General features: G+C 49.3%; 1 protein-coding gene across 1 annotated transcript in view; it reads right to left on the bottom strand.

Annotated features, from left to right (window-relative positions):
* The window catches only part of KRT222 (keratin 222), a 299,136-nt gene that overhangs the window by 56,326 nt on the left and 218,789 nt on the right, over nucleotides 1-24,021 (bottom strand). The window contains exons 5-7 of the mRNA XM_078645497.1: nucleotides 23,154-23,327; nucleotides 8,607-8,735; nucleotides 3,210-3,430 (exon numbers count right to left, since the gene is read on the bottom strand). Coding sequence (XP_078501623.1) covers nucleotides 3,210-3,430; nucleotides 8,607-8,735; nucleotides 23,154-23,327 — 524 coding nt within the window. The remainder of the gene's footprint in view (nucleotides 1-3,209; nucleotides 3,431-8,606; nucleotides 8,736-23,153; nucleotides 23,328-24,021) is intronic.

Here is a 24,021-nt window from a genome sequence, read left to right as displayed (position 1 = left end):
GGTGAGGCGCTATATAGAGGAAAGGGGGGCTGCCAGTTAGCAGGAAGGTTGACAGTCAGATAGAAAGTGTCTGGGAGTTTCACTGGCCAGATAACTGAGGATTTGGTGACCCGATAGCTGAGCTGTCTGTGGATCACATATCTCAAAGTTACGCAGTAATCTGGAGGTTTGGTTGGACAGATATATAAACGAATATTATACTTCATACCTGGATTGTTGACTGGACATATATCTGCAACATTTGCTAGTACTCAGTTTTGATTCTGTTTAAAAATACGTGTTACTGCATTTACTTTATGTGGTTGACTTCCAGGCTGAAACAAACCCTGAGTTAGCTTAAGCTTAAGGAGAAAACATTCAACTCTGTTCTGATATCTTGGATGTTAACTTATCAAATTAACAAATTTCCCAGTGAAGACCCAGAGGCTAAATAAAATGTATACGTATGCAGGATTAGCATTATCATTTACATGTTTAGCCAGAAATCTGTAGATTCAAGAATGGAATCTTATCTCATTTTAAAACTTTTTAGGTCTCGGCTAGCCGCGCGAAGCGCGTCTCCGCCGAGAACCTTATGTTGGCGTGTGAGCTTCCCAGGAGACAATCCTGGCCGCGCGCATCGCCTTGGAGGCGATTCCAAACTGACACGCGAACGAGCGCTGCGGCCAGGCGCTGTCTCCTAGGAAGCTCAAAACACCACACACGCATGCACATACACACACAGACACACACACAAGCGCCCACGCACGCACATACATACAGAGACACACCCCCCCACACATACACACACACACGCGCGCACACACACACGAGTGCACCCCCCTCTCCCCCGCCGTCGCACACATGCATACACACACAAACACACACACACGAGTGCACCGTGCACCGAGCCCCCCCCCCCCCTTTTCAACTTACCAGTTTAATTTAGAGGGACTCCGCTCTCCTTCTTATCTCATTTTAAAACTTTTTAGGTCTCGGCTAGCCGCGCGAAGCGCGTCTCCGCCGAGAACCTTATGTTGGCGTGTGAGCTTCCCAGGAGACAATCCTGGCCGCGCGCATCGCCTTGGAGGCGATCCCAAACTGACACGCGCACGCGAACGAGCGCTGCGGCCAGGCGCTGTCTCCTAGGAAGCTCAAAACACCACACACGCATGCACATAAACACACAGACACACACACAAGCGCCCACGCACGCACATACATACAGAGACACCCCCCCCACACATACACACACACACGCGCGCACACACACACGAGTGCACCCCCCTCTCCCCCGCCGTCGCACACATGCATACACACACAAACACACACACACACACGAGTGCACCGTGCACCGAGCCCCCCCCCAAAGATCAGGTGCTGCCCCTGCGTGTCATGCCTTTGTAGACACAAAACCCCTGTGAAATCTTGAACATTTCGTTAACTTTTGCAAACGGTCTACAAATAAAAAGTGTTAGCTGAGACTGTAAAATATTTGCGGTGCTTCCCCGATTTTTTTCAGCCAAACCTAGCTACTATCCCATGTCAAGGTGATGGAAAAAGTGGGCAAACGATGATGCAATTTATTTTTTCGTAAATTTTATGAAATGTACACCAGGCTGTTTGTAATCCTATTTTTTAAAAAAAGAAATGTTATAACATCAGGCCGTCCAGAGCTGCATTTACATTTGCTCTGCAATTATCCGATGAAGAAGTTAGTTTACATGTTGGTTCCTTTTTAAAATATCTGTATGGGCTCGAGGTACTAAGCTGTTAGAATATATGCTGCTAATACTTGCTGTCTTTGTTGTCCCTCTCAAATCGTATTCGCTTGTGCAATTTCAGACCGTTTTAGGAAATGTCCCTTATCTGATGTATTTATATCACTTATGGGTGACACTTAGTCTGAAGTAAGTGATTTTTTAAAGTTTTTTTAAAAAGTGTTATATTTTGAGCGATACGTCCTCAGCTGACAAAAGACAGGGTTGCCATCGAGCCCCGTAGGAGAATACACATAGATGTGTTACGTGTATTCACATTTAGTTATTTATTTAAATCCGGAAGTGTGGAGTGCGCCAGAATATACTTATAAAATTGGCAACCATGTGCCTCTCGCTTTAGTACTTATGGAGAAAACAAAACCTACGTGTCTGCCATTCTTATGTCCACAAGACATAGCTGGGACGATCAGCCCTAGTCTTGTACATGGGATTACCAGCCCCACAGTCTTGTTCCTGAATGCACGAAGTAGAAGTGAACTCACCACCTTAGTCTGAAAAAATATTGCTATTTTAGTAATATTCCTTTCCCATCATCTAATCCCACACAGCAAGAAATATTACCTGTAAGTAAGCGTTAATTAAGTGAAAGGGCACTCATCAGGAGGCTACTGTAGTTAACAATACACATTACGCGACTTTGAGCTATTGGCATTGTAAATGACAATGACTTTTATTTATATTTTTGTTTTTAAAACATAAATAAATGACCTTGTCATTTACAATGTCAAGACCTTAAACTCGCGTTAATTTACAATGCTAATAGCTCTAACTTTTGCAATGCCGAGACCGTTGCATTGTAAATGCTTGTTTATTTCAGTGGTGAGAATACCTCCTATGGACGCTTGAACTTATCTTTTTAATATTCTAGCACACATGTTAGTTCATGCCACCCTCTGCAGCTTTCAGTACATCCTGAGGGAGAGAGATTCCAACTTAGAGACCAAATGTCTGATTTCCCAGGCGCTGTCCATACTCTTAGATACCTCTTCAAGGATTGACATACCTATCACTCATCTAGGCACGCGAAATCGGCTATCTTCATCCTGCTCACCATTCACCAAACCTGGTGAACTACCACTGGCAGAATATCTGAGCACGTTCTAGGCTCTGTACTTGGAAACCTGATTCGAAGGTGAGTTGCTCAAGTTGCCGAAAGACCGGAAGACTCACCTCTTGCAGGTATCCTTCACCGAGGAGTCGCAGCCGCCCTGCAGCCTCCTAATGCCCCTCACATAAGCCCACGTTCATTAATAACCTTGCTTTTCAACATCTTACTCTTCTAGTTAGATAACTAAGATAACTTATTGACTCCTGCGGGTCCTGAAGGATCCCCTACTACTAAGTGAAACATTGCCTTATCATGCCTAGGGAAGTCGACCGAAGGACGGTGTTTGGTACAACCTCTAAAGAAACAGAAGTATAGATACCGCCTTCCCTTCGGTCGCATACCTGTGCTCCTCTCCTTCCAGCAGGCTACGGTAGGTCTGAATCTCCTGCTCCAGCCTCATCTTCGTGTTCAGCAGGTCCTGGTGCTGCTGGAGCTGGTTCTGCATGCCTTGCCTCACGTCCTGCAGCTCCGTCTCCAGCCCTTCGATCACCGTACTCATGTCATGCAGCTGGCTTTGGTACTGCTGGTCCATGGCAAAGAGCGACTTGTGCAGGCCTTTCTCCTGTGAAGTCAAATTATTAGGCAAGATTACAAGACATGCCTTTTGTTGCTACAAAAAGAGTTCCCTGTTGAGAAGAAAACTCTAAACTGTGCTCATCCTTATGTTATTTCATGAACATTTTTTGTTTAGTGCTAGTTGCTACAGTTTTACTTCTTGTACGTATGTTATTGCTGTTGCCAGATAGTTCTGTATCATCATGACACCCTAGGATTTCATTTAAACAGCAGTGCCTAATGGGAGCTGTAGTCTTGTTTTTGTTGAATTAATGCCATTAGACTAAGATGCTTGAAAACAGCATACAAAAGGATATCTGATTACTGGGGGCATGTGACATGGAGGGGTCTGTCATCCCATTCTGGTATTAGCAGTTGTTACTGTCACCCAGTTAATGATACACAAAATATTGAAAAGTTGAATAGATGAGTGGGCCATGTCCGGTTTAGAATGTGAATGATATGTCTCACTCAGGTATCAGAATAGAGAACTGCCCAAAATGAGGTATCGGAACAGCTTTGAAGTTCTTTGACACAAAGTACCATAAATCAAGATTTTGAAAAATCCATAAAACAATGGAGAATATTCCACTTTTTTATAGGAGCATAAAAGGCTAAGAGAAGACTTATTAAACGACTGAGGTTTCCAAACGTATTACAGCTATGTTTGTTTCAACCAAAGATTCCACTGCTTAGACCATCATCACGCGGTCTTTGCAAATATAATGTAAAAGAGAATCACAATTTAATTTTTTCAACTGACTGTTTAGAGCAAAGATGAGTTATTATTAATGTATAAACTCAAACATTTTAAATACACTCTCTTTGGGCTCATATTTCAGATCTTTCCACACAAACTTCCAAAAAGGATTGTCTTGCTTTTAAAAGTGCGGTCTACTGAGTCAAAACAATAAATGTACACTCTAATGTGGTTATGCTGTTGGGCTCCTAAAGCCAGGGTCCTCTGAAAACATATGTATAGTAACGTAACGAGTGGCGACACATTCTGCTAGAGCAAAGCTGAATGGAGGGCAATTCATCTGCATCTCCTGAGGAGAGCTGGCATGTGTGTGCCATCTAATCAGTGTAGGGTCTTCTGAAGTGAGCAAGCTACAATCCCTGCCCAGTGAGCCATGCATCATCTTCCTGCTGGGAGAGCTGGGTTGCGTAGCATCTGAGCAAGGGGTATGAACTTAGACCGAAGAGATATATCTGGCATATTATATAAGCAATGTAATATCTTCTTGCTCCAGAGAGCACGGATTTTAAATCCTCAGAGCAATGTGATGTCTTCCTAATTGGAGAAGCGGGGGAGTCATGCACTCTGAGCCATGTGATATAATCCTAAATGTGGGAACTGGGGAGTTATATCCTCCGAGAAATGCTAATATCTTCATACGGTGGAAAGCCTGCCATTTTTATTCTATGGGCAATGTTACATGTTCTTATATGGCAGAGGTAAGAAGAATTATAACTTATGATTAGTGTAATGACATCATATATTGATGAACTAAGGGGGATTGTGAGAAGTTGGCCTGGCATATGCTGTCCACTGTTCTAGTGGGCACCTTGCACCAGTCCAAATGACCCTTATAGATAGTAGGTTTAAAGACAACCTATATAGAAAGCTATCCTAGTGGTCGCTGTGGAGAGCAGCCTTCAGGCTAAGTCTTGAAGGAATGTAAAACAGCTTGTTTTACCAGTCTATAATCTCATGAAGGACCAAATGAAAGGAGAACCACACCAGTTATATATATTAAATATATGTATTTATTCTAAACACATCCCTCTAGTCTTTTTATGAGGCTAGAGGCAAAAGTACGTTCAGTAAACTTAATCAGCACACAGTAAATTAGCACAATATACGTTGAGCCCTAGGGGCGTACCAAACCATATATCAAGAAAGTGTAATGAGAACCATGACTGACATAGATACAAGGCCTAGAGCCTTTAGATCCGCTGGGGCCACAAGGAACCACCCAAGGTAGTGTCACAGGGGACCCACGGCCAATGCGTGCAGTGTCTAAACACAGCTGCAAATCACCATTAATTTCTATGGGGAAAGTCGCGATTTTTAAAGATTAAGGCCACTTAGAAGAGGACTTGGAGCAAACCCCTTTAGAACTAGGAGGTTCTAGAGTCAACACCCACGGGAGCACCGGAGTACTCGAGTTACCTCACCCAGGGAAGCCGGGTGCATAGGTGTCTTTTCGTGTTGGGTTTCGTCGTAAATTTCAATAGCGATCTGCTGCAAAGTGCTGCTGGCGACCAAGTGGAAAGTGTCCAGGTGGATCCAAGGGTGGATCGGAGATGTGAAGAACCTGAAAGCAGAGGGGACAGAGTCTGGGTCACTTGCCAGTGACCAGGAAGGCGATGAGCGGATGCCCACCGATGTTGGGTGATTTCAGGTGAAGGTGAAGCTTGACTCTTCCGCCACGAGGACCAGGAGGCATTGACGATGACCGGGAGCGGGATTTGAGCTGTCCCACAAAGGATGTCGAGTGCTGCGGTGTCGGTTTCCGGATTGTACTCAACAAGCCTTGGCAACAGCAACCCACGCAGAAAGCAGAGATTGGCTTTGGTGCAGACCAGCAAGGTCTGAGGAACTCACCACTCGGTGGGGAGTCAGGACACATCTGGAGCACCCCGAGAAGCCCAAGGAAAAGAAGTGTTACCTTTGTGGGGACCCACCAGTCGACGGACCAGGTATCGCGGAGGGGCCTCAAGCAGAATTGCTAGAAGCGGGCTCACGGAACACTCGTGGAGTGTAGGCCCACAATCTTTGGTGCAGGTGGTGCTCGGGGCTTGGACTGCAAGTAGCCCAATGCATAACTTCAGGAAAGCTCGGGAGGTTGATGCACTTGCAAATGTGCACAGTGTCCAGGAGTTCCAGATCCAAGTCACTCATGAGGGCTGCGGGTTTCAGCTTTGCTGGGATCTCGTGTCAGCCTCTGAGAAGTCTGGAAGTTCATGTCCTGAGTTACAAATACTTCAGAGTCCAGCGGGAGCTTCGGAAATGCAGACTGGCAAGATGCTTCTTTGGTGCCTGTTTGAACAGGGGAGTCACTCCTTGACCTCAAGGGAGATTCTTCTGTCTTCTAGTCGTGTAGAATGTCGAAGTTCCAGGATATATGTATCAGAGTTTCGTCCAGGTGTAATCTGACGTCCTAAGGACTGGGGTCCCATATTTATACTAAGAAAGGGGGTTGGACATACTCTGGGGACCCACCTATGGGAGGGTCTGGGGAAAGGGGTGGTTACACCCCGTTCCCTTTGTCCAGTTTCGCGCCAGAGCAGGGGCTGAGTGCCCCTGCACCCGGTTTGGAACTGGGGTATGTACAGGGACACCAAGTGTGCCCCCAGCACTGTCTGAAAAGCATTCTCTGAATGCACCCACCCAGCCCCCATACACTAAAGCCTGTGACAGGAAACCTATTGTCCAGGCCTAGCCTGCAGGAGTTTCGTCCTGCAGAAGGAGGTCAGACTTGTGTCTGGGGCTGCAGCATCCATTTTGTGATGCTAGGGTTCTTTTAAACTATTACCGGTTAGGTCAGTGTGTACATGTCTCTCCCTCTAGAAGGGTGGAATTCTACACCCGCCATCAGGACTGGCATTGGGGGGGGGGGTAGGATTCCAAAGTGTTTGACACCAAACACGACATGTTTCCATGCAGCCATTCCAAAGTTAGCATTTACCGCGAGGTTATAATGCACTTAAGAGTATATGGTCTGGCTGCATCACAGAACAGCCTCAGAGAATAGGCTCTGAAAGCTGCAGAGGGGCCCAGCTCATGCATGGGCACCCTCTCAAAACCAAGCACTCTGCCTTCAGGATTGATAAGGCCTGCCATAGGAGTGACTTATAGGTGTATATGCGTCAGTGATGAAAGGTAGATATAGGTAACCTATATCTTAGTAAGGGGTGCATGCACCACCTTACCCAGGCTGCATTGTGGCATAATACATGCTTCAGCCCCTGGTAGGCCTCTGGGGTACCTATGCCCGTAGTACCTAAGTTACCATATACTAGGGACTCACAAGGGTAACCCAGTAACCAATCTGGAGTGTACCTAAAGTACAGGCAATCATTTTAGAAAGGAAGCAGCTAGGCTGGGGCCCTGAATAGCAGGATCCCAGCCAAACTAAGTCAAAACCCATCAACACAACAGAAAAGAAAGTGGGAGCAACCATGCAGTCAGATTCCACCTTCCTACAGGGATAATATCTTAACACTGGTGTGATATGTTCCTAAATTGAGAGCTGGGGCTTCATTTCCTTTAATAAATATAGTATCCTAATGCCCTTGAGAGCTTGCCATTTTTATCCTGTGATAAATTAGATATTCCTAGATGGGAGCGCTAAGAGGAACCATAACCTATGAGTAACGAGAGATCATCCTAAACATGAGAACTGGGGCTCAATATCCTCTGAGCTATGCATATCTTTCATCCTAGGACAGCTGGGGTGTTAAATATTCTGAACAAATAAGGGGAGGGTTGTTTTAGTGTCTGCACAATGTGATATTGTCCTAAGCGTGAGGGGTCCAGATGTGTATAACATCTGGCCAATGTGCTGTGATATCTTCTTCATGAAAGAGCAGGCGTTTTATATATTCTGAAAAATGAAATATCTTCAAACGTGGGACAGTTTGCCTATTTTTTTATCTGATGAGCTATGTAATATCCTCCTACGTGGTACCAACTATGGGAAATATATCTAATTAGTGAAGTGACATCTTCCTATGTGGGAGAGGTGTTTTACACCCTATGAGTAATGTGATACATACCTACGGGGAAGAGCTAGAGTTTTATATCCACTCAGAAACGGGATTGCTTCCTACTTAGGAGAGCTTGTCTATGTTTATCACATGAGCAATGTGGCATCTTTCTACATGGTGGAGCGGAGAGGTATGATATCCTATGAGTCACATAATATGTTCTTATTTGGAAAGGATGTTTTGAATCCTGGGAGTACTGCGACCCCTTCATTCATGAGGGAGTTTAGTTGGTATATATCGTCTGAGTGATGCAATGTCATCCTAGGGAGGGATACTGCACAGCGCAAGCATCCTCCGGCACAGGTCAGCATGTGGTAAAGCCTGGCCCTAGAATATTATACGCTGCAGGGCAGGTGATCTGGAGCCACCTTCCTATATGATGAACTGCTGCGCTGATGCCTCCTTACCTTTGCATGAAGGGATTCCATTTCCACTTGCAGGTGCATCCACTGGCGCCTGGCTGCCTTCAGCTCCGCTCTAGCTTCTTTTAAGTCCGCTTCGTCTTTTGCTAGACTTTTAGCTGCTTCCTTTTCCAACTGTACAAGTAAAAAAAAACTGTTTAATAGAACATTCCACTTCTACATCCTGTCCCTTGGGTTGCTTCTAGTTGAAAACACCCAATAAGATGTGGTCTACTAGTCTGCTTTCTGAGGTGCAATCTGTGTTAAACTTAAGGGGGGTTTCACATTTCTAGTGATGCATCTTTGCAATGGTTCTACTGTTTAAAGTGCATGCTTCATCTCTGTAATCTGAAGGCATAAGTGGCAATGCACTCAAACTTTTCACATCATTCCTCACAGGACGCACACAAAGAATCTGCATCCCAACATTCATTTCCGTACCCGAACACAACATCTGCGGTGTACGCCAGAGCTCCTCGCTCAGCTCCACCCTTTTTAACATCTACGTGGCGCCACTGTCCAATATCGTCCACAACCACGTACTTAACGTCATCTCACATGCCGACATCACCCAACTCATCCTCTCACAAACCGAAGACACCACCAGAGCGAAGTTCCGTAACACCATGACCAACATCACGGACTGGATGAAATCCAACTACCGAAAACTGAACACAGACAAGACCGAAGTACTTATCTTTGGTGAAACCCCCTTGCCCCTGCAACAACTCCTGGTGGCCCTCAGACGTGCTCTTACCCCCACCTTCCATGCCAAGAACCTGGGCATCATATTGGACAGCAGGCTCTCCATGGAGCACCAGGTGAACACAGTAGCCTCCCCCAGCTACCACATCCTCCGTAATATCTTCAAGTGGATGTCACACAGCACCAGGAGAACTGGCCCTCGTCAGCAGCCGATTGGAATACAGAAACTCACTCTAAGCCGAAATCACAGCCCAACTACTGAAACGACTCCAGATAATCCAAAACACAGCAGCCAGACTCATATGAGATCTCTCACGACAGTCCTGTATAACCCCCACCTCCGAACCCTCTATTGGCTCCAATCAAGAAGAGATGCCATTTCGCTCCACACATTCAAGGCCCTCCACAACATTGGACTTGACTACATCAACCATCGACTGACCTTCCTCCAGACATCTCCGCTCAGCCCACCTAGCCCTCACACGGGTCCCACGCAACCGTCGGGCCCGGGTAGAGGGACGATCATTATCCTACCTCGCTGCCAAGTCCTGGAACGAACTGCCCCTGCACCACCCTCACTGACTTCGGGAGGGAGCTCAAGACATGGTTGTTCGACTAAACAACCCAACAGCCTACAATTAGCGCCAGCATAAGCCAGGGTCGGATTAAGATTGAAAATCGGCCCGGACACACACAAAAAAATCAGCCTCCATTTGCATAATGCCTTTTCTTCAAATCACTGCTTCAGCGTAATTACATTAAAAAGGAGGGGGCTTAAAAAAATGCACGCATTAGTTTACACTAGTGAAACACCTGAAAACAAGTGAGGCCACTTCTACTGAGGCCCCCTGCCCCGCTCAGTATGTGCATACATTAATGGGCCGGCCAGCGAGGCAAAGGGAGTGATACCTCTGCCTGTTGCTAAACCGGGGGGGTGGGGGACCGGCGGTGTTGGTGGCGGGGGTGTGGAAATGAGCGCCCATCTGCCTGCAGAAAGGCCACTCAGCCACCCACTGGGCCGCTGGCTGTATTCTGAAAATAGAGACACTGCCCAAATCGGCCCCAGACTGCTAAAAAAAGTAGCCCACAGCAGGAACTCAGACACCGGCCCCTCGGGCATTGCCCGAGTGCCCGTGTTACCAATCCGAGGCTGAGCATAACCCTCTGGGTGATAAACCGTCCTTTACAAGCCCAGATTGATTGATTCTATTTACCTGTGCTAAATGTCCCGCTTACGTCAATTTTACGGACTACTGTGCAAAATTGTAATTTCAGTAATGACCAGCAGATGGCACTCGCTTACCAAAAATGGTAGAGGGAGTTAAGTGACATCGATCGGCAAGTGTAGCAAAAGTCTTTTGCTGATGCATTGGTCTGCCGCCTTCTGAACCCTTTCTGATACGTGTAATCTTGACTGCTGGATGGGTCCGACTCTGGCTGGGGATGTCGAAAAGCTCCAATGGACGCGTCAGCCACGGCAGTGCACGTAGTAGGCACTGCGAGATTTCAATGAGAACTAGGACATTTGATGGTGTCTCGTTACTATTTTTCCCCCTACAATGACAAAGCCAAATGGACAGGATTTAATGTGATAATCCGCATTTTTGCATGATTGTGGCACATGAAATCCAGGCCTGTTGGCTTTGCCAACCCGTATTTCTTTTTCTGCACTCGTGCGCCATCTTGTCCGCACATGAGATCGGTGATGTCTGCACGTTAGCCATTCACTGGTACAACACAACACATAACTTGGGGAACCCTCAACATGTATGGAGCTGCACTACCCGTGGGCAGGTAACCTGCTTTGTTTGGCCTTTACGAGCTGTATGGGCTGCACGGATCTCTCGCAATGGAGTTGGTGCTGAACACACCAGAGCTGACTGGCCATTGTGCTACTCTAGCATCTTCGTGGTGGACTGCAGGCTGGGGGGCTGCTTTCTGAGCTACTTGGGCTGCCATAACCAAGCCATGGACACATAGCCCATTCTAGTCACAGCCTCCTGCAGAGCGTGGCTGGTTTGACACTTCTTGTGGTTTCCAAAATGGCCCTGCCTGGGACAATCTGGAACAGACACTTTATAACTGTGCTTTACAATCGGGCTGGTGGTGATTGGCTGATGTTGCTTTACATGCGGAGGCCTGTGTCGACTGCTTGAATTCTAATGTTATTTTACATGGCGGGGTCATTGCAGAACCCTTGCAATAATGTGCCACCTGCGTCTCAAGAGAAATAGCAAGGCAGTCCTACATGCTTTGCATAAGAAACTGTGCAACCACAGGAACAGATTTTTTTTTTTAAAGTTTATTAATTTTTTATTTAGAGAGTTTTATATAGCGCTAACGTGACCCTTGGGTATCAGAGCGCTTCACATTTACATGAGGTAGGTTTGATATACATCTGACAATTCAATGGTATAAGGTAGGTTTGGTGTAAATTTGTATATTAAACGTTTCACAAGGTATGAGGTAGGTTTGGACATTACATATATCTGTATAATTCCTGTAAGTGTCTATCTTCAAGGTTTCAATGGAAGTTGTTGGACTTGTCTACTGTACTATACCAGTTGTATTGTGACTCCAGTACCAATAGTGCCAATTTTTTTTTCCCGGGCATTCTACATCCATAAATCTGGATTAATATAGTATCGACACAGGTTATCCTCAGTATAGCATGTGACTTACTCTTCACTTCCATTTGTTGTTCTGTTTTGGAAACATCTATGTCCCGGTGGTGGTGATGCCTTGCCTATTTGAGGACCGAGCAATGTAAGCTACAGCATACATATGCAGGTAAAGGACTCTATCATCCATGCGTCCTGAGGGATGGATCTCTTGTCTGAAATGCACAGGCTTATCATTTTTAAACCCAGGGCCAGTTGCACAATGGTAGGGTCAGCTCTGTAATGTCTGTATAACAGAGGCAGATCTGCAGTCTGACACCTTTATCTGTTGGAGATTATGTTTTGTGAGGGATTGCTCTGCTGTATACCGTAGATCTGAGTGGCATATCTGCAACTCAGATGAAATCGCCATTCTATATTTGTTGTCCTTCAGAATTTGTGCAACCACTGGGATAACTCCCTGGTCAGAAATGCACTCTAGAAACAAGTGTGCGATGCAGGATAACATACTGATGTCTGAAGCACATCCCTCTATGGGTTGATTTACACTTGGGGCAGTGCTGCTGTCTAAAGTGCACACCTGTAACATCTCTATAAACTGAGGAGCAGCTCTGCTGTCTGAGTTGCACTCCTTTAAAGTTTGGCATGTTGGCACAGGAATGTCCCTTGCTGGATAAATAGGAGTCTTACCCAGCCCCGAATGGCCATCTGCGTGTATATCTGGCATCCTGACTCTTTCATTTGGCCTTGGCAACAGACTAATCTAAGCATGTGCACAGTGGCCCGGGCCTGTCTTTATGAGATCCGGGACCTATCATGTGACCTGGAAGGGCATCAGCGCATGTCCTCATTGTTGACAATCGACCACTGTCTGTCGTGGGTTTAGAGCATAAGGTGGTGGTAGAAGCGTACAGTGGTTAAAAGAACCAATAGTGTGACAAACCATTTCACCTGCGTTACTCTGGTTGAGGCTTACTGACCCACCTATGTAAAGTCCTGCATACTGCTCCAGACTCTTGCTGTGCAACCAGGGCTGATGGTTGCCTGACAGCCAATCTCCTAAAGGTGAGGGGACACCACCTGATGTGTGAATTTCCTGCTGGAGGAGTGGTGTGCCTTTACTGAAGTGCCTGGAAGTCTCCCTGTTGAAAGAGGGAAGGTGCCTGCCTTGCTCTGCGGAAACAGAGGTTGTCTAGAAAAGAGAGAGGTCCAGAGAGTTCCCAGTGGCTAGACACCCTAGAAGACACAATCATTTGAGCAATCCAGGAGGACCCTGCTGTCTGTGGGCTCCCTCAGGTTCTCTTCCCAGTTCCTGGCAGGAACCACAAGGTTGCAATTGCATGATTGCAAAGGGTGTAACTGCTGAATTGCTAAAGGCCCAAGTGGGCCTGCAACTGGCGACTCGCTGAAGGAATGAGCGGGGATGCAACTGCTGAATTGCTGAAGGCCCAGACGAGGCATAAACTGCTGAACGCCTGAAGGCCCGGGTGGGGTTGGAGCAGCCGAATTGCAGAAGGCCCTGGTGAGGCTGCAAGTGCAGAACTGCTGATGGCTCAAGCAGGGCTGCAACTGCCAAATTGCTGAAGGCCTGAGCAGGGCTGAAAATGCAGAACAGTCAGCCGGACATGGGGTAAACTGCTGATTATGGAGGACCCTGCCACACCTACAGTCGGGACTGCACCACTTTATGACGGATGTATGACGTTACAACGCATGCTTTTACCACGCATGCTGTTACAACGCAAGTATTACAACGCAAACCTTTACAATGCATAGCGCTTTGGGGTGCTGGATAGTGAATAGTTTAATTTACTATTCCAACTCCAGTCCCCGTGGACACTAGGGAAGGTGTTGGATAGTAAATTAAATCTATTCCCTATCCTAGAGCGCCCCCCAGCGCAATGCGTTGTAATGGTTTTCGTTGTAAAACCTGCGTTGTAAAAGCACTGCATTGTAAAAATTTTGTTGTAAAGGATGTTTCCCCTTTATGACTGCTGATCGCTGAGCTATGGACTGCACCCACTGCGGCTGGGATCGTGACCATCCAGGGCTCGTTGGCCAGGCCCTCGACCAGCCTCACTGGACTGAGCCCCAAAGCCTTGATAAGACATCTCGGCGGACGTGCTGCCGAGAACGGCTAATGCCCTGTCCGACAGACTGCAACAGAGTCCTGCCAGCTTTTCATGGCTTTCCACATGCACGCGGGAGGAACCCCTTAGTGTGCAAGGCGGCATACTTATGAAATGCTTCTACTTGTGATGCACTAAGTCAAACAGACTGAGCACATCTTGTGAACTGTGGATGACAGACTGCACGTGAGCTGAATTCAAGCTACTCTCGATTGCCCTTACAGCAAGGGCGACCGAGTACTCAGGTACAACCCAGGAAGGGGATGTTGAGGAAGAGGGAGGGTGTAGCACCCACAGGAGATAGCACCCAGAGCAGCTGCGGCCGCTGCAGTGAAGAGCGGTGAGGCCAGCTGGGGGGGGATTTTGAGAGACTACCACGTGGGAAAATTAAATCTTTATCTAATTTACCCTTGTGGTCGTCTGTCGAAATCCAATCCCCCATGCATAGAATTGTGTGATTCAAGTACTTTCTTTCTTCACTGGATTCTTTTTTATTAGCTCTATTGGTAGATTGTTGAGCTCTGACCTTTTACACTCTCAGGCTACCTCCCTGAGAAGCCGGTGACTGCACCGTCACTACCCTGAGAGTCAAATGCAGAAGGGGTTGTACTTGGCTAAGTTTGCAGAGCCATAGTGGGGCAGGCTCTGGGTCATCAGCTGCAAATTATCTCAGCTCCCACGGTTGATGCCAGTAGTCCCTACTAGCCCTCCCAAATACAGTCTGACAAGGTAAATTAAAAGATGGCTAGTTCTATCTATATCTACATTCAGTATCAAACACAAAAGTTGATGGGAGGCTGCTTGCAATAAGTCTAACCACTGACAATCTCTCGGAGCAGCATTCCAACCCATGGCTCTTTTGCCCACCTGCCACCTCAGTTTGGGCCCAGCCATAAGCAAATCATTCTCAACCCTGCATCAATAGGAACAGTCCAGCCGAACTGCCAAGCCAGATCCTCCCTCAACTGGAACACAAGCAACCCAAATCTGATATCGCCCTAATTAGGGTCTTCAGTTGGATGTGGCTTGGTTCCATAAACTGAGGAGTATGCCTATTAAGAGCTGCAAAGGTGTCAAATCTGTGTCACTTGATTGATAGCTTGGATGTCTGAGGTCCATGCCTGTATCATCTGTGCAGTCCAAGGCATAGGTCCGCTGCCGAGGTGCACACCTGCAATATATATTCAACTGGATGGACGGATCCGCTGACAGAGATTCACGTTCGTAGCATCTCTGTATATTTTCTCAGTAGCTCTATTGTATGTGTTGAATTCCTGTATCATCTGTGTAGCCGAAAGGATAGCTCTGATGTAGGGGGTACTGGGAGGTAGCACTGCTGTTTCACGTGTACTTCTGTGACATCTCTTTAAGGATAGATTTGCTGCTCCAAGTGCTCACCCATAACACTTCCGTTACTAGAGAGATAACTCTGCTCTTGAATGGTATACCCAGGGCTTTAAGTGGGCCGGGTCCTGCAAGCAGGTGCGGAGATGGGTCCCTATAGGGCTCTCCATGTTTGCCCTCAAAATTAGGGTGGGAAAAAAAATCTTAACCCTTCAGCAGTACCTGCCTTTGATGTAGGGTCAAAGAGACTTGTTATAGTTCTTTCACAGTCTCATAATTTCACAACGGAAGCATTTTCAATATTATATACAACAAAGCCATAGTTGTTGCTTATTTAGCTTCGTCAAAAACAAGGTTGGTGGAGGGTCTAAGGGGAAAATTATTTAAAGACCAAAGGACAGACAAACCCCTTATTCACAGTATAACAATACAAAAAGGACTGTCAATGGTCTATACAACTAATGGGGGCAAAGAAAAGAAAAATGTGACAGACTCTGTGTCTACCTGTAAGGTGTGTACAACAACAAGGAAATGAATCCCATCAGCCCACCCATATGGCAGAGCTTCATCATCTGGGATAGAACCAAAGATGGTCCGGTTAAGGAGCCACACACCTGTTGGAATTATGTGCTTCTCCAAACCCAAGGAACCACCAGTGATGGATCGAACCAAAAATCAAATCTGTTTGAGATGGTGTGGGATATTAAATTGCAGTGAGAAAAGAATCAAAAAGTGAGATGTAAAATTGGCTACCATGATTTAAGGAAAAGTTTATTAGGGAAAATCATGGTGTCAAGATTAAAATGAGTGTGAGACAGTTTGAAATAATAACTGTCTGTTAAGGATGGTATTTGGTCAACATGTTTCAGCCATTGTAGGAAAGTTTAAGCCTACCCGGCTTTCGTCAGGACCTCTTGAACACTACTGAAATAAAGCTTGACCTAAGCTTAGTGAAAAAAGCAAAAATTAATACAAATTAATGATACAAAACATCCTACCGTACAATGGATTTTCCAGACGGGGGATGTCTGTTTCATAAAGTATTTAGGATTCTTTCCCAAAAATGCTTGGGAGAAAGCCTCACCTCTTCCTGGCCACAGCTCAGGGTTGGAGGACCCGCTCTGTCCGTCGGTACCCCTGGACTGATCCTGAGCCGAGGGGGAGGATCACTTTATGAAACAGACATCCCCCGTCTGGAAAATCCATTGTACGGTAGGATGTTTTGTATCATTAATTTGTATTAATTTTTGCTTTTTTCACTAAGCTTAGGTCAAGCTTATTTAGCTTCTTCAACTAACAACCACTGACAAAGTCAAAAGTTCTGGCTTGTTGCAGGTGTAATGTTACTTGTATTATACATATGGGTGCACTGACAGAAGCAACAAAGTACAAGTTGGGCAGCACACTATGCCAAGCACAGATTTTTAGGGTATCTGTTTTTAAGCCACGTCCTTAATTACATCTGCCACGCCCCTTAGAGAGACCCTTCAGTTTTTTCATCCGACTTAAGCCCTGGGTATACCTTCAATGTCTGGGTAACTAGGGGGTTGCTCTGCTGTCTGAGAAGCATTTCTGTAACTTCAGTGCTCTCTAACCTCTGTTCAGTAGTCACTTATCATCCTGATAATGTGGATGTACCACTGCTTTCTGATGAGCAGAACTCAAACAGCTGCATAACCGGTGGCGTGGTCCCATAAACGTATGTAACATAACAAATGCACCTCTCTCCTCTTTATTTTAACATCTGTAAAAGCTGAGGGCCAACTCTGCAGCGTCAGTCTGAGGCTTTTACCAAAATCGGTGTTTGTTACCATAAAGTACCCCCGCTACCCACCTCTATATTCCTGGCAACAGTCTGCACTTCTGAGACAGCCTTGCCTTGCAACTATGTGCTCCAGCAAACAAGAGCACACAGGGCGTCAGTGGACAGCAGAAGACTTAACGTCTCACAACCTACGCATTTTTTACTTTATCACCTCTCCCCGTGGGCCCCAAAGCTTACTCCCCTCTAACTTTTTCACCAGGTGAGATGGCCGCATCTCTGTGATCCTTGTATGTTCTCTCTATCCTTCCTGACCAGGTAGGTATACAGCAGCTAATCCTGAAACTCACTGCCTGCACCTCTAAACTTGTTACTCATGCACTACTTTATACTACCACAGGGACAGGGAGACCCTGGCACCGGCCTCACTGCCTACACCTATATATACTACTCACGCCGCAGAGGTGAACACTAACACTCACTGCTTGCCCCACTCACACTTTACCAAATGGGGACCGAGCGCCTATTACGGGGGAGCCTCTCTGCCTGCACCGCTGTAGTCCACCACCCATCCATGGGCACCACTGCCTGCCCCTGCCCTATAGCTTGGCTTCCTAGGCTCGCTCTCTTCTAATTCTATCAAAATGGGTACCCCATCACTCAGCCACCCCGAAACAGATTGACCCTATCCTTAAATCTTGCTGCCCATTCCTTCCTAATCATGCCTCACTGGGTCTCACTTACACACCTCTTTACCATCCTAAGCGAGGAGGCCCCAGTCTTTAGAATCGCTGCCTGGACCTCCTGTGGTAACCTATCACCGAGCCTTAAAGGCGGCACCCGCCCTCCCAGAGCTTGGGTGCCCACCGTTAGGCTGCTTGGGCTGGATCCATGTCAGATTTTCAGGATAACCACGATTCTCATTAGCTTAACTGCTTGTAAATATCTCCCATGCTGTAGTCTCGGCCGTTGTGGACCAACGCTGAACACGCCAGAGGTTGACAGCATCAATGCATCGACCACCATGTGCGCAGCCCTGTAGTCTAGACCAACCCTACAGTGTGCTGTTGAGCAACCAGAAAATGCGATGTAAAGTTGTAACAATATTCTTGCTTGTCACACGATACAACAGAATCAATCAATCAATCATAGGCATTTATAGAGCGCTCTACTTACCCGGAGGGTCTCAAGGCACTAGGGGGGGGGGGGGTGCTGCTACTGCCCGAACAGCCAGGTCTTGAGCTTCTTCCTGAAGGCGAGGTGGTCTTGGGTCAGGCGCAGGTGGGTCGGGAGGGAGTTCCAGGTCTTGGCGGCCAGGTAGGAGAAGGACCTTCCTCCTGTTGTCGTTCTTCGGATGCGGGGGACGGCGGCGAGGGCGTGACTGGCTGATCGGAGGTGTCGTTTGGGAGCGTAGAAGTTGATGCGGTTGTTGAGGTAGCTCGGGCCTTGATCGTGAAGAGCTTTGTGTGCGTGGGTAAGGAGACGGAAGGTGATTCTCTTGTTGACCGGGAGCCAGTGCAGGTCTCTTAGGTGTCCGGAGATGTGGCTGTGTCGTGGGATGTCGAGGATGAGTCTGGCTGAGGCGTTCTGGATCCGTTGGAGTCTCTTCTGGAGCTTAGCGGTGATTCCGGCGTAGAGGGCGTTGCCGTAGTCCAGTCGGCTGGTGACGAGTGCCTGGGTGACAGTCTTCCTGGTCTCGGTGGGGATCCACCGGAAGATCTTCCGTAGCATGCGCAGGGTGTTGAAGCATGACGAGGAGACGGCGTTGACTTGCTTGGTCATGGAGAGGGAGGAGTCCAGGATGAAGCCCAGGTTGCGTGCGTGGTCTGTCGGTTTGGGTGCGGTGCCCAGGGCGGGGGGCCACCAGGAGTCGTCCCAGGCGGAGGGCGAGGATCCCAGGATGAGGACTTCCGTCTTGTCCGAGTTCAGCTTCAGGCGGCTGGTCGACATCCACTCGGCTACCTCTTTCATTCCTTCGTGAAGGTTGGCTCTGGCGGCGGCGGGGTTGTTGGTCAGGGAGAGGATCAGCTGGGTATCGTCGGCGTAGGAGATGATGTTGAGGTTGTGTTGGCGTGCGATGGCCGCGAGGGGGCTCATGTAGACGTTGAAGAGGGTTGGGCTCAGCGAGGATCCTTGAGGGACGCCGCAGATGACTTCGGTGGCCTCTGACTTGTACGGTGGTAGACGGACTCTCTGTGTTCTTCCGTCGAGGAAGGAGATGATCCATTCCAGCGCCTTCTCCTGGATTCCGACGTTGCTGAGGCGATGCACTAGGGTGCGGTGGCAGACGGTGTCGAAGGCCGCGGAGAGGTCTAGTAGGATGAGGGCCGCTGTTTCTCCGTTGTCCATCAGGGTTCGGATGTCATCGGTGGCAGCGATGAGGGCGGTCTCGGTGCTGTGGTTGGCTTGGAAGCCAGACTGTGAGGGGTCAAGGGATCCGTTCGTCTCGAGGAAGGCGGCCAGCTGCTTGTTGACGGTCTTCTCGATGACTTTGGCTGGGAACAGGAGCAGCGAGATGGGGCGGTAATTCTTGAGCTCGGTGGGGTCCGCTGTTGGTTTCTTGAGTAGAGCGCTGAGTTCGGCATGCTTCCAGCTCTCAGGGAAGGTGGCGGTGGTGAAGGAGGTGTTGATGATGTCCCGCAGGTGGGGTGCGATGACGGCGTCGGCCTTGTTGAAGACGTGGTGAGGGCAGGGGTCGGTCGGAGATCCGGAGTGGATGGAGTTCATCATGCGGACGGTTTCTTCGGTGCAGATCGGAGTCCAGGCGCGGAGGGTGGTGGTGGGGGGCGGTGGTTCGGTCGAGTTGGACGTGGCGTTCGTCGGTTGGGTGTTGAAGCTGTTGTGTATGTCCGCGATCTTGTTGTGGAAGTAGGAGGCGAGGGAGTTGCAGAGTTCTTGCGATGGGGTGATGTCGTTGTTTCCGGCATTGGGGTTGGAGAGCTCTTTCACGATGTTGAAGAGTTCCTTGCTGTTGTGTGCGTTGTTATCCAGCCGGTCCTTGAATGCGGTTTTCTTGGTGTCGCGGATCAGTTGGTGATGCTTCCGGGTGGCAAGCTTGAGGGTGGTCATGTTGTCCGGTGTTGGCTCCCTTCTCCAGGCTTTCTCGAGGGCTCGGCAGTTCTTCTTGGAGCTCTTGAGTTCGTCGGTGAACCACGGGGCCTTCTTGCTGCCGGGTCTGCTGGGCGGGGTCCTCAGTGGGGCGAGTTCGTCCGCGCAGTTGCTGATCCACTTCGTGAGGTTGTTGGCGGCCTGGCTGGGGATCGCTGAGCTGGCGGGAGGGTGCTGGCTCAGGGAAGCGGCAAGCTGGTCGGCTGTGATCTTGCTCCAGCTTCTGCGGGCGACCTGTTGCTGGTGGTGGTGGGTCGTCGTTCTTCTGAAGGTGAAGTGGACGCAGCTGTGGTCCGTCCAGTGGAGTCCTGTGGCGTGGCTGAAGGCGATGTCTTTGCTGGATGAGAAGACGGCGTCGATTGTGTGTCCGGCGAGGTGGGTGGGGGTGGTCACTAGTAGCTTGAGTCCGAGGTTGGCGAGGTTGTCGAGCAGGGTGGTGGTGTTGCGGTCGTTGTTGTTCTCCAGGTGGAAGTTGAGGTCCCCCAGGAGGATGTAGTCAGCGGAGGGGAGGGCATGCGGGCTGACGAAGTCGGCGATGTCCTCGCTGAATTGGGTGCGTGGTCCCGGGGGTCGGTAGATCAGGGTGCCTCTGAGGGTGGTCTTCGGGTCGGTGTGGATCTGGAAGTGTAGGTGTTCGGCGGTAGTCAGGATGTCGTCGGTGTAGGTCGTGATGCGGATGGTGTCCCTGTGGATGATGGCGATGCCTCCTCCTGTCTGGTTGGCGGTGCGGTCCCTCCGGGTGATCTTGTAGCCCTCTGGGATGGCGATGTCGGGCGCTGAGGAGGCGTTCATCCAGGTCTCCGTGAGGAAGGCAACGTCAGGAGCAGTGGTGTCGATGAGGTTCCAGAGTTCGATGGCGTGTCTGTGGACTGAGCGGGTGTTGAGCAGGATGCACTTGAGGTGGTTGCTGCTGGTGTTCGTCTTGGCGGGTGCTGGTGCGAGGCAGGTCCGGATGCAGATGAACTTGCAGGCGGTACAGCAGAAGGGTCCGTGGGTGCGTCTCGGGGTGGCTCGGTAGCATCCTGGGAATCGGCCGGTGTTGAGTGCGTTGAGGGTGGCGGCGTCGTACGTCCGGCGGGTGGGCTGGGAACTGCGGGGGCCAGGGGTCCTGGCACTGGGCGCGGTCCAGGCGCGGACGGGCGCAGACGGGCTTACCTTTGGCGCACCTTCGGCGCTCAATCGGTGCTCCCGCTGCGCGCGTCCGCTGCGCGGTCGCTGAGGGGGCGTCATAAGAAGGGATCCGTGAGGGCGGGTCAGCTGTGAGGCGGGGAGCGCGTTGTCCTATCAGCAGGCGGGGGGGCGGGGTCGCGGCAAAAACCGGCGCGAAAATCGAGTCGGGCGGCCCTGCGGCGGCAAGGGCGCCGGGCTGGAGTGGCGATCGAGGCGGGCGGCCCTGCGGCGGCTGGGGCGCCGGGCTGGAGTGGCGTCAGCAGGCAGCAGTCAGGCAGCAGGTAGGAGGCAGGCAGCAGGCGGGGAGCGTGGGGGCAACCAGGCCGAGGGCACAGAAGTGCAGAAGACACCAAGATCAATTTATTTACAGAAAGTGACAAATGTGGATGTGTCACGGGGCCTTCCTTCTATGAGTTAGGTCTGTTTGTATTATTTGAGGCCTAAGAATAAACGTAACATCTGTGGAGCTCAAAGACCTTTGCTATTCTGAGTTTGCAACTATAACAACTATTTACTTAGTAGGTGTGACATCTCGAATGAGGAAAAACCACAATTGATTGGCTGGGATCTTAACTCCTGCAGTTGCAGTAACGCATCCAGAGAACTCAATTAAATTTCTCCCGCCTCGTCTGACATAAAATATGGAAATTACAAACTCATAAAATATAAAACTGTCAAGACAACAGCAATTTGAATGTTGCGACAGAGAGGTGTAGTCCCATGGCTTCCTTCCAGCGTTGAAACCATTTACAATCTTACATCGCGGCAGCAACTCACAACCTCGCCTTTAATAATCATCACCCTGGAGATAATGGAGATTGCATGCGTACACCGACTGAGAAGGCGGCTTTTTGGACTTTGAGGGTTTGCTGCAGGTGGGTGGGGCTGTAACACGAAAAATGTCCCTGTGTGCTAGCGGAAGCCAGGCCCCTCTGGAGCAATGCTGGCTGCGACCCAGTGCAATGTATCACATCTGACATAGGAGTCTGCAGGAGATAAATTACAGGGGAGTAATGACCCGGAAGTGGATACTTTATTGTCATGCTTGATGTTTAGCTTCAGTTCCAATGCCCCCTCGTGGTACAGGGGATGCTGTATGTCTCAGTCGTCAGGCCTCGGCGGAGAACAGCAGTTGCCCCCTCTTTCATATGAATGCACCCTTACCCACCCTAGGCTGTCCTTGCCTGGGGTCGTCTCTAGCCTTCCCGCCCCACCTGTGCCCCTGAATGCCTCCTGTCTACTGCTGGGTTCCCCCGCCCTGTCTCCTGCCTCCCCCCCCCCCCAACGAGTGGTTGCTCCCAAGTGTCACTTCGTTCTCACTAGTATGTCCCCTCAGCGAGCCCCCTTTCTGATTTTACCCTCATTGCCCATTCATGCCAGCCATGACACCCCAGCCCCCTTCCTAGCCTTTCGCCACCCCCTTTTCCTGTCTTGACATGAACTGCCCCGTTCTTCCCCTGCACGCCTCCTCTCTAAAGCATCAGACCCCCCCATCCGCTCAGATCAGCCCTGTGACCCCCGCCCCTGCGCACCTGTACGGCTCCTGGCTAAAAAGCACATACCCCTTCACCTCAGTGCCGCACCCGTCCCCCTGTCCCTGCCAGAGATGTCCCCAGTCTGTCCATGCCTGTAGATGCCCCCTTTGTTCCTGTATCCCTTCTGTATCCCTCTCCACCCACCTGGATCCTCCCCGCCCCCACCCCGGATGTCTTACCTGGGCGCGGGCGTCGGGCAGGCCCCGCGGTATAGGCGAGCGGAAGAGAAGCTCCTCGTAGCGCCCCCTGAGCTCGGCCAGCAGCTGGGACAGGGCCATCGCGCTCCCATCCTCCTCCGCGGCTACCAGCACCTCATCCCGGGGCCGGGCCGCCTGCAGCCGGCAGCGCAGCGCCTGCAGAGAGCGGGAGACAGCGTTAAAGACACAGCGCCCCTGACAGCAGCACCGCCAGCGCCCCCGCGCTGCACCGCACGGCGTGCGGTATCTATAGGCAGCGGAGATCCCACTGTGCGGGTCATTCCACCGCTCTCGTCCTTGCAGTGACTGTACAACGGTAACGCAAATAAGCTGAGGCAAGCATGGCCTTTGTATGCGAAAACAATCTGGCAGGAGGGTCGCATTAGTTCACGAAACCAATGTGGTTTTTTTCGCAGCTGCATCACAACATAACTTTTTTGTTGACTGCCATTCTCAAAACTGTATATTTTCTCAGAAAGCACACATTTGTCATAACGGTCCCTGGCACTGAAGGGAACTACATTTTGTGGGTATACGCTCATTGTGTAAGAGCAGATTGCCATCACACTGAAGTAAGCACACTGTTGTAGTGGGTTGACCCACTGCCTATGCTGTATGCTTTAGAGTGAGGAAGAAAACTGAGTGACACAACAAAAGCCCATTGGATGAACAGGGATGTCTAGGCATCCCAATAATTAATAATAATATATCTATAGACCCTCCCTAAATCACTACTGGAAGCTGGGAACACCCACCTAAACAGTTTCTACATTTTGAACCTCAAAACAGTGAACAAACGTACTGAAACAAGTATATATCAAACAAATATACAAGTTATGAAATATTTTAA

The sequence above is a fragment of the Lissotriton helveticus genome, chromosome 5_1, assembly GCF_964261635.1.
Source record: "Lissotriton helveticus chromosome 5_1, aLisHel1.1, whole genome shotgun sequence".
NCBI classification, from domain to species: Eukaryota; Metazoa; Chordata; class Amphibia; order Caudata; family Salamandridae; genus Lissotriton; species Lissotriton helveticus.
This window is presented reverse-complemented; position numbering and strand designations above follow the sequence as displayed.